The sequence below is a fragment of the Propithecus coquereli genome, unplaced genomic scaffold (assembly GCF_000956105.1).
Source record: "Propithecus coquereli isolate 6110/MARCELLA unplaced genomic scaffold, Pcoq_1.0 Scaffold110, whole genome shotgun sequence".
In the NCBI taxonomy this organism is placed as follows: domain Eukaryota; kingdom Metazoa; phylum Chordata; class Mammalia; order Primates; family Indriidae; genus Propithecus; species Propithecus coquereli.
The window spans coordinates 5,561,173-5,572,437 of record NW_012134970.1 but is presented as its reverse complement, the minus strand read 5'-3'; the positions used below and the strand labels follow the sequence as shown (position 1 = coordinate 5,572,437).

The 11,265-nt window shown below is 41.1% G+C and overlaps 1 protein-coding gene across 1 annotated transcript in view; it reads left to right on the top strand.

The window, feature by feature from the left end:
* Positions 1 to 2,026: 2,026 nt before the first annotated feature.
* PLCXD3 (phosphatidylinositol-specific phospholipase C, X domain containing 3) overlaps positions 2,027 to 11,265 on the top strand; it is a 216,562-nt gene continuing 207,323 nt past the window's right edge. The window contains exon 1 of the mRNA XM_012649830.1: positions 2,027 to 2,244. Within this exon, the coding sequence (XP_012505284.1) occupies positions 2,142 to 2,244 (103 nt within the window). The 5' untranslated portion in view covers positions 2,027 to 2,141. The remainder of the gene's footprint in view (positions 2,245 to 11,265) is intronic.

The following is an 11,265-nucleotide window of genomic DNA, read 5'->3' as shown; positions in this document are numbered from 1 at the left end:
TTGTTTGTTTTACCAAAACGTAGTATATGATTCTTTACAGAGGGAACTTTCCTCAGTGTTTAAGGTGGTTTCACTTTTATAAAATACTTTGTAAACTTTTAGGGACCCATAAGGCCAACATACTCTAACAGGGCATGTTTTTAAAAGTGTATCTTATTAAAAATATTGCCCAGATTCCATAATTGTTTTATTCTATTGAAAAAAATACTTTATAAGAATAGAAACGACAAGGAGAGGTAAGTACACATATCCTGTTATTTTAATAAACATACATACACTCTTTCCCAGATGCTTCACCACAAATCTGAGTTATTACCACCATTTTATAATGGAGAAAACTAGGGCTGCCAGAGACTAGAGGACGTGCCTGAACTACTCAAAGACAGAGCAGCTGACCGCCAGATCTGCCCTGCAGTGATGCCCTGAGAGCACAAGCATTAGCCAGAAGGGTGATGTTTGTAGGTCTCTTGACCAAGAATCCTATAGTGAGGTAAATTTTCATCCTAGTTAAAACTATATGTGGGTTCTATTGTGCTAGCGTGAATGTTAAGATTTACTTGGAGAAAAAAATTCCAGTACATCTCTTTCTCATCCCTAAAGATAACTGTACCATATCCTCTTAAACCTATTAATTGATTCTATGGTGGTAGGGGGGATGGAAAATTTGATCCCAAGGATAAGGGATTATCTTTCCTCTCTCTGCCTTTCCCATAGTGCTCCTCATTTGGGGGTGCATATTTTTGGGGCTCAGAATCTTTGTACAAAATAAGCTAGGTTCAGGTTTTTTTCTTCTTTTTTAATGCTATGTGGCATTATGTGGGTTTAACAAACTGAAACGATTGTTCTTATGTTTCATAGCTTTCTCTCCTACCTTGATTTTCATTTCCCCAATCTAATAGGATTTCCTTTAGAAAAGGAAGGATTTACACACCACTGGGATGAAAGAACAGAAATACCTTGACTGCATCTCCATTCTCTGGGTTGCAAAGGCCCAGCACACTTTCAGTCCATGTCTGACTGTCCACATCCCTACTCAGGCCACCCCTGATCTCAACACATTTGTAAGACTTGATCTCTCTCCTTTTTCTTATCTGAGAGCAGGTAGACCCAGACAGTTCTTTAGAGGCTCAATGAGTGATTTCTCTTGAGAGAGGCACATCTCTCTAGTCTGCCAAGGAATGAAAATCCAGACAGTCACATAGATCACTTTGAATGGTGCCAAATACATTCCACCAAATGCTACTGGCAATAATTACAGCATGTCACTGGGAGATGTGGTGATTTTCTTCCAGCATAAGGCTTCAGTCTTACCCTTAGTGTCATGAAACTGGCAGGACAGAGGAAGCTTTCTCCATAGAAATAACATAGACTTCTCATGATCTGGAAAATGAAGGAAGCACAGTGCTTCTTGATTTGAAATGTCTGGAACAGGGTACCCAGGATTAAGTAGGAACCGCCTAGAACTTAACTGTGCCTTATACTGACACCACCCTTATCAGCTATTAAAAAAAATGAGGCAAAGTGGTGAATAAAGACCACCATTTTGTTATAAGCAGGGCTGTGGGCTACCGCTGAGAAAAGGGATAACCTGTTGTAACTTACAAAAAGGAAAGCTATTTGGTAAGGATGAAAAGTCCTGAAAGCCGGCATGAGAGTCAGCTGCTCAGGAGGCAATAACATCCCGAAGTCTACTAGGATTTTAGGTGCAACCGCAAGACGGTCTTTCATACAAACAGGATCAGGAAGTCACACCAGAGGACTGAGTAAGACCATGGGCAAAACAGTTAAAAAAATAAAAGCAGCAGCAGCCAAGGAAAACTGCAGCATGGCGAGGAAAGGCAAAGACGCCTAGGAAGGATAAGACGGGAGGAGGGAGTTGGGGAGGGAGGGTAGAGCGGAGAGGAGAGCTGAGCACGGACGTCAGGAACAAAAGCTCCGGCGGAGTCTGGTGGAGGCACTAAGGGAGCATGGGGTGTTTTGAATAATTATTAAAATTAGCATGTGTCTGCGCCATCCTGTGGGTGTGGCGCAGAGCGGCGTGTAAACTCTAGCCGGGCTGGAGCAAACACTGGATTAGCGGCAGCAGCCTGCAACCTGCCCGAGCAGTGCGGGGACCAGCGCGCTGCACGCCGACCGGCACGATGGCCTCGTCTCAGGGGAAAAACGAACTGAAATTCGCCGACTGGATGGCAACTCTGCCGGAGAGCATCCACAGCATCCCCCTCACCAATTTAGCCATCCCAGGTAGGCGCGCAGAGGCGCCCGCTCCGCCTGCCCCGCCCTGCTTTATCTGCCACTAAGTGATAACTTGCCGCGATGTCCGCGGGAGGGAAAGTCTTCCTCAGGGGTGGGTCACGGGCCAGGCGAGCGTGTGCCTGGTCGCCTTGGGCTTCCTGGCGTTTGTCAAACCTCTAGGAACCCAGGCGCCAGGAGTCAAGGTGACTGCTTTTCTCCTGGGCTTCTGAAGCAGGCTGTATGCGCAGGACTGGGGCAGGGGGACGCTGGGCTCCCGTGTGACGCCTGGTGCCCCCCTGCCATGGTGTTCCCTGCAGATTTTGGGGGTGGGAGCAATTGCTGGGTCTGGGGGGTGATCGTGTGCGGTGAGCGCGAGCCTGTGTCCTAGGGGATCGGCTCCAGCGCGTGGACCTCTGAGTCCATCCCCGGCTCGGAATTGAGCGGATTTGGTAGATTCTCGGTTAGAGTCATTAATATTCGTCCCCACTCTCCTTTAAAGAGACAAAGCGCTTCCCGAAGAGTGATGAAAGTTCAGGGACCGGCGGCAGCATGATAACTGCCCTTGACAGGGAGCTGAAGGGGGGCACGGGCAGAGGGCACAGTTTCCTGAGCGGCGTGGCCCCGGAGGGCCTGGCCGAGTAGCCACCGTCCAGAGTCTGGTCCAAGTGCGTGTTAGCAGCGAATATCGCCCGGGTCAGAAAAGCAAACCTTTGTGAACCGTGCGTTTGCTGCTTGGGACAGAAGCCGGGCAGGAAAACCTGCGTGAGCCGTGGTGGAGGGGTGGGATTAACTGACAAATGGTAGGGAAAAGGTGATTGAGCTGGTGTCCAGACAGCCTAGAAGGAAGGAAGTGTGGACAAAGCAAGGAAGAGACAGGAGGGATCAAGAAGCTTCAGCATGGCGCGCGCGACTTGGACCAGAGGACTGGGCAGCTTTCTGGGGCGGGAGAGCGTAGCAGCCCCTCGTTCAGGTATCCAGGAGGGAGGGTCGTTTCAGGACAGTTTACGACAATGACAGCTGGGGACACGGCCATACTTCGTTACCAATTTGGCTCTGCACTTGGGCTCAGGGAGCATACACCTGATCGTTCCAGTACCCCGCTGGAGAACAATTAGTCGTGGGTGGTCCTCTCCCGGCTCTGAACTGAGCTCTATTAACTTCAACCTTCTGGTCTACCTCCTCTGATCTGCCCCATCCAGTGCCCCCTCTCAGCTACTAGGTGAAAATGTAATAAATAACAAGACAAAAACAAAACGGGAAGGAAGGGGTCTCTTGAAAATCTCTAGAGGCTCCAACTAACAGCATTGTAATTGATCAGTAACTCAAATCAATGGTTGTTAGTCAAGTGGTTGTTTGGTGGCAATGACAGGCACAGACTGCCCTGTAAGCCTCCTCCACAAAAAGGGTTGTCTCCTTTTGTCCTGTCTTCAACAGATAGCTTCCCAAGAACTCAGGGATCTCCAAGGAAAAGAACACCCCAGCTTCTCCAGGCTGCATTCACCCTACCTGTGTGAGCCTAGAGATTGCTCTTTTCAAGGAGCGAGCAGAAAGTACACAACTTTGTTGGCATAACTCCACTCTCACTTTCACAGCCATTCTCATCGTTTTTCTTCCTTTATTCTTATTTGGTTTTTAGAGAGTTACTTTCACATGGTCTCACCTGAATGTTTTGATACCTATAGAAAGTAAGAGGGAAAGAACTGTGATGGCAGCCTTCTGATAGGTGACTCTCTAGTAGGGTTAAAATCCTAAGTTTGCTTAGCTAATTCTGAGAGATGGCATGATACCATTTTGAATCTACCTTAAGTTTCTTTAATACTTCACTTTTCAAAGCCCCGTTACATTCACCAGCTCACATACTCCTTCCAAAAACCCCGTGAAGCAGGCGGTGCTGGCATTATTATCTCCATTTCATAGATGAAAACACTGAAGCTCAGTGAAGACAAATGACCTACTATCAGTTCAGAAATCTGACCTCTAATCTGGACCTTACGGAAAATCTCCTAGGAATTTTGGAGAGAAAGGCTTTGGGATTTTTATCTGGATGATTCAGCAGCAACAAGTACTAACCAGAGTGAGGAGACAAGGAACTAGGCATTAGCAGGAACAGGGCAATTTCCCTTTTCTCCTCCCGGAACAAAGTGAAAGGCTGAGGTCAGAGACTTTGATAATATTCTGGTGATTTTAAGAGTAAAGACATAAAGATGATAGCATTAGGCTGCCGTGGGAATTTCCATTGCTCTCTCCACTCCTTTTACTATTATACTCAAAGTGGATCCCCAATCCTTCTGAGAAAAAAATAAACACAATATATTTCACCAAATCTATACTCCTTAATACCCTCTTGTTTCTGTAAATTAGTAGGTTTGGTAGATCCATACATATAAAACCAGGTTTTAAAAAAGGTTTGGTACTTTTTTGCACTATTCAGCCCTGAGAGTTTTTGGAGGAAAAAAAGACATTCAAACTTTGATAGTCAGAGAAGACTAATTGGAGACTATTAAACACTAATGGAATAATTGCCTTAAAATCATGCTAATAGCTTCCTGGCTGCTACATGTTTACTTGGCCAGTCGCTACAGCTCGAATTAAGTAATTATCTCCACCATTTAAAACCACTCCTGGTGTATCACACAAGTGTTTCTATGGAGGGGAACTGCTGCTCAGTCATCCTCAAAGGCTCGGGTTTTCTCAGGTGAAGCAACTGGAGAGTGAAGAGCTGCCTAATTATGAGGCCACCCACCTGGGGCAGCTGACCCAGATTACCCAGGGCTGGAGCAAAGAACAATCTGCAGGTGTGTCATATTCTCCACTATGAGCGCAGTTCTGGTGTCTATAAATATTTTTCAAGTATCTGTTTCTTGAATGATTTCAGAACTGGTCTCGCTCAGTGGCTGTTTTGCATTTAAATGGCCTCATGATTTGATATCGACTGGGCTGAGGAATTAAGTTAGTAATTGGTATTAATAGTTTCACATTCAATCTATTTTTCAAAGGAATAGTACTGCCAGAACACATTGACAGTTACTCAGATTTCAATCTTGTTTATCATTTCTTCCTGTCTCTGAGGCCACTAAGCTAAGTTCTCATTCATACGTATTTGTTTAACAATGGCATTTTGGATTTTGCGTGCGTGATGTTTTCTCTCACCACAAGCAGGTGAGAGAGGGTAAACAGAGACAGAACCAGGAAGAGAAAGTATAAAATTCGGGTAAAGGTGAGTCTGATAAATATTTGGAAGCAGAGTTCTAACTATAATCGTGGTTATAAAGAGATCCATCATGGGGGCAAGCAAAGTGTTTGACAATCTGGGTCTGTCCAAAATCTAAAAGACTGTGAGGGGTTTATCCCATACAAAGGGGCCTGCTATGTATTTTCTAATACATGATAAAAATCTTCACATACTGTCACAAACTGACCATGCAATAATGAAAAATTGGCCAAAATGTTGTGGGACTGGAACCTCAGAGAGAGAATCTATGTTTTCTTTGACAGGGAGCTGTTGATTGGACTTTGGATAAGGAACACAGAAATGCTTTATGAATCATTGATTAAACCCGTGAATTCTGTTCATTTCCTTTAGAAAATGGTAACGCCAATGAAAAAGAAAAGTTTCGCTAAGGGAAACTAGGTGTTCATACAGCTTCGATTTCTCTCTTCTTATGTCTGCTTATATTAGTTTTTAATTTCTTTGTTTGCAGTGATTCTTTCTTGTCACCAGTGTTTTTGGAGCCCACAGTTTTCTTTCTCCTTTTTGTCATTTACTATTTCTGTTTTAATTGGAATCAGCCGATCTGTAGGACAAATATGGGACTGAGTCTAATTGTACAAACTTCTTAAAAAAAAACATTTTTTCCATCTTTTTATTCAGGGTAGTTATATGGAAGTTAATCTTTCAAGGCCATCAGAAAGCAACAAAATTGTTTAGCATGAATATACCTCTTATGTTACCCCTCCAATTCCCAGTTTTGTTTTCTATTTTGCTATAAAGGAAAAATTGAAGGATATCTGAAACATAATTTGTTCTATTGGACATTTTCTTGCTGGCTTGAATCCCCATCTATTGTTAATCAATGTAAAGTGATATATTAATATATGCTACTTTACCATCTACAAAGTGTTTTCATTTGCACACATGTACTTTTTACATGATCTATCAATAATCTTCTAAGGCCTTGATGCTCAAAGTTGGTCCGAGGGCCAGTAGCATCAGCGTACATGGGAGCTTGGTAGAAAGGCAGCATCTCAGACCCCACTTCTCAGATTTATTTATTCACAATCTACATTTGAACAAGATCACTAGGTGATTTATATACACATTTAAAGTGTACATGAGGTCCCCCTTAGTGTATCTCCAAGGCGGACCTTTATGTAAGTGGCAGAACCAAATTTAAATGTATGTCTTCCTATTAGGCACTTTCTATTGGGCCATACAGACTATCCATGAGAGTACAACTTAACATTCAGGCTTAATGCCAGAACCTCATATTTGACTCAAGGCTAATGGCCCAAGTTGGGAACATTTTTAATAACTGACATGACAGGTCATCATGCACCTTGAGCAATAAGCATGATTTAATTGCTACTTAAGTGTTCAAATTAAGTCACTGTGATAAATGTAAAACATTTCCCCTCATTTCCTTAAAGTCCTGCTGCTTCTTGTTATCAGCCATCAACAGCACTTAATGTCAGCCCATCTGGTGATGCTAGTGCTTGCTAATACCAATTTAGGAGACAGCCCTATACTGGTTCTTTGTCCATTTGCACTCATTCTTTGTCATACACAGGCCCAGCTACTTTTGGCATATTTGTTAAGTTGCTGGTTGATTTAATTTAACTATAAGCTAGAACTTTTCAAATATTGCTCTTGAGTCAAAGCGACATTATGAAGTAATGTAAGATGTAGTAATTTTCAGCATCAGAAAGTCATCAAAAGCAAAGGTAAAAAGTAAATTAGTTTTTGATAGAAATGAAATGATCTGTTTCGTTAGTATTTGCATGCCATACCTCATTCATTTGAAGCATAGTTTACATGGAATAAAAATGTGCACAAAAGTGGCTATAACCCATTAGTTTGAATTTTAGTTCTTTGAAAGAATAAATGTTCTAAAATAGTTAAACATTATACACACACACACACACACACACACAGTGTCCTCAAATTGCTAACATGGATACCATAGTGTTTATGTTATGGCTTATATACTTTATTCACATAAAAATTTCTTATACCCTTCCTTAGAGTTTATTTTTTTAATTTAATTCCAATCACATCCAATCTGAATAGAAAGAATAAATTGCAAAGAGGAGGAAGACTGTTGAGTGCCATATATCCACAATAACAATAGGGAATATTTGTGAGGGAAGAATAACAAATGAGATGCACCAACACAACAAGTTGTGTTCTCTAAACCTTACCAGCCCCAAATAAAATCAGATTCATAATAACTGACAGTTTCAACTCCTCTCAAATATCTTCTAATGGATTTCCAAGTAGTCCTAGAAATCTCTAGATGGATTCTTAAGTATGGTCTATAAGGCAATCCTTTGGGTAAGATCGACAAGCCAATTCTTTGGGCTACCATGTGGTATCTGCCATTTTCCTTCTTTCCTATTTTGGGGCGCTTTGTGCAGTTGTCATCTTTGCTTCTTTGATATATAGAGAAACTGTGCTTCCATAGTTTTATGCCCAAACATCACTGCTGCTAGTAGCCCCATCTTGTGTTGTGTCTGCAGAGGCCCAACATTGAGAATGTTAATGTCTAACAAGAATCAAAGGCTCCCAAAGCTGGGTCTGCCATTGTGGAAGCTGCTGATATAAACTTTTACTGCTGCTGATTCTGTCTGACATCACTGCTGAAGCTGTGAGTGCTGGCACTGCCAAAACATTGCATCATTTTTGCTTGGTTTATATTGATTTTTCGTTATTGCCCCCTTGCCTAGGACTCAGATATGAGTTTATGAGGGCTGGGCAGAGGACAATATATGTGATATATTTTGTTCTACACTCTGCATTATTTTCAATTTTAGTTCACTTTGTGCATGTGTGTGTGTGTATGTGTGTCTGTGCACACACGTGTGTGTATCAACTTGCTCTTAAGATAATTTCTTTTTCAGGCAGTGTCTTGGTTTCTCCTATAAGTAGACCACCTCTGGTAGGTAAGACCTAAACATTTCTCCAAACAGGTCAAAAGTAGGAAAACTGCAAGAGTTTATATTTTTTCCACTGAGTAGCCTGGGATAATGTAAATAAAGCCAAATAATCTGACATACCTAAAGTAATCTCTAAGGCTCCATTGTATTAAAACATATTAGTAGACTAATTGATGTGCACTGACTTTTAAGAAAAGGTTGAATCACACACATACATATTTTAATTCTTGTTGCTTGTAGGGGTAAGCTCTGCTTTCTGGAAAATTTGACTATTACAATCATTTAGGTTGATTCTCACCCATAAGTAATAGTTTTTGGAAACCAAAGAACATGCCACTCAAGGAACTTCTAGGAACTCCTACGCACTAGAGGATCTCCTAGACATGGTCACGGGATTTAATGTCCTTGAGAAGCTTTTATATTCCTCTTATCTTTTCTGGTTTGGGTAGGGTTAGGATCAGTCTCAGAAGAATGGAGACCAGAAAGATACCTAAATCGTATATTCCTACAGAAAGGGAAAAGTGAGAGAAAAACTTTACCATGGTTCAGATAGAATTCTGTTGCCAGGAGCTTTCTACAGCACCGTATGCTTCTATTATGCTCTATTAAGAGAGGAGGATAGGTCGGTAAGAGAAGGGCAAGAGGAGATTGTTAAACATTCTTGAGAAGCAGCCATGATTAGTCACCTCCGGAGATCAGGTACTGAAACAGATGGTCCATGGATTAGTTAGAAGTGCTCTTTTTATGTTTCTATATTCCATTACAGATCCTGGGAGTGGATAGCTTTTACAACATTCTATCTTAAATGTCAGCTAATATTATGTTTTACATAGAATTCTTTCTCCAAGTTAAATTTTTTGAAGCAGTCATATTTATCATTAATTAACATTATAAATGATAATTTTGTTCCCCACTTCACTTAAAAAGCGTTTACTTCGCAAAGGAACATGGACTATGATAAATGGTAATCTTAGTTTCCTGATAAACTTTCCTGGAGGCCCTCTCTGGCTTGTTGGGTGGTGCAAAGAAAGATGCACTTGACGGAGTCCTGCTGGGCAAATAGGAACTTATCTCAATGCATTCTCAGGCCACATACCCTTGTTGCTATATGGAGGAGGAAGAAGAGGAGGGGGAGGATGACCACAGCTGTCTTAGTATAGAGTTAGCCCTAAACACATTCCTGCCATGACCTACTCTGAGCCCTTTTCAAGAAAAAAGGTAGTCAGGGGGATGTAAAGCTTCTGCCTTGAATGTTAGTAGAGGGGAATGCTGCAGAATGTGAAGTTTTGTTTAGTCTTCATCACCCCATCATGTCCTTATTTCTCTTCTTATTGGGCCAAACTCCTTGGCTAGTACTAGAGTCACACCTTTTGAAATGACCTTAATGCTCTTGCCTCACTCATCCCTGTTCTACTTACCCAAAAAATGTCAACTCAGTTAAACACAACTTTCCACCTATTCCAAACCCAGAAAACTTCAGTGGATAAACATTGTTAGAGAAAAAATACATAGTCTGGATGACTATACTCCACTAGAAATTTCTGAACGTGAATTTCAGTGGGCATTTGATACAGCCAGAGAGACTTCCTATACTTCCTTAGTAAATTCATTTTCCTATTATCTGAAATGGCAATTTCATACCTCTTCTTGTTTCTGAATTCAATACCTCCTTCCCACCTCATCTAAACTGATTTTATAATAGATGCAAACAGACAAGAACTTGAGTTTCCCACTATTGAACCCACCAATGCATCTATATCTATGTCTGTATACTCTGCATTTCTTTTAGATAAGAGGAAGACATGGCCCTGCTCCTACCTAATCTCAGCTTCTCCACTTGTGTTCTGGATCCCATATGCTCAAATCTCTTCAAAGTTTACTCTTGAATTTATCCGCTCTATCTCTTACATCATCATTTTTATCTACCTCTACAGGATCATTCCAGTCAGCACGCAGCATATATTAATAATGCTCCTCTCTAAAAAAAAAACAAAACAAAAAAACAACAACAAAAAACCTTTCTCCCTTCTTCTATACTATTTTTCTGATACCTATAAAAATACCTCCTCTGTCTTCAGTCTTGAGGCTGCTATTTCTCTTTCTCTCCCTATTTCATATGAATCTCATTGTTTCCCCACCACTACATTAACATTGTTCTTATCAAGGTTGCCAATAATATATACTTTGCCAAACGTGATGATTAATTTTCTATGATCTTATTTGACTTTTCAGTAGCATTTGATGTGGTTTGCCACATCCCTCTTCTTGAAAGATGTTCTTCCTTTGTTTTCTTAGCCTGCTTTATTTTTTTGTTGTGATAAAAACACATTACATGAAATTTACCCTCAAACTTTTAAGGATACAATACAGTGTTGTTAGCTAAAAGTATAATAAAATGTTGCACAGGAAGATCTCTAGAACTTTTTCATCTTTCATGACTGAAACTCTATATCTGTTCAACAGAAACTCTCCTTTCCACATTTCCACCAGTCTCTGGCAACCACCATTCTACTCTCTGCTTTGATGATTTGACTATTTTATACAACCCATATAAGTGGAATCATGCAGTTATTTGTTCTTCCGTGATTGGTTTATTTTAGTTAGCACATATGCTCAAGGTTTGTTACTGTGGTAGCATGTGACAGAATTTCCTTCTTTTTTATGGCTGTATAATAGTCCATTTGTGTGCATATACCACAATTTCTTTATGCATTCATCCATTTATAGACACTTAGGCTGTGAATAATGCTTCAGTAAACATAGGAATGCAGATCCTGATTTCAATTCTTTTGGATAAATACCCAAAAGGGGATTGATTGTGGGATCATGTGGTAGTCCTACTTCTAATTTTTTGAGGAACCTCCATACTGTTTTTCA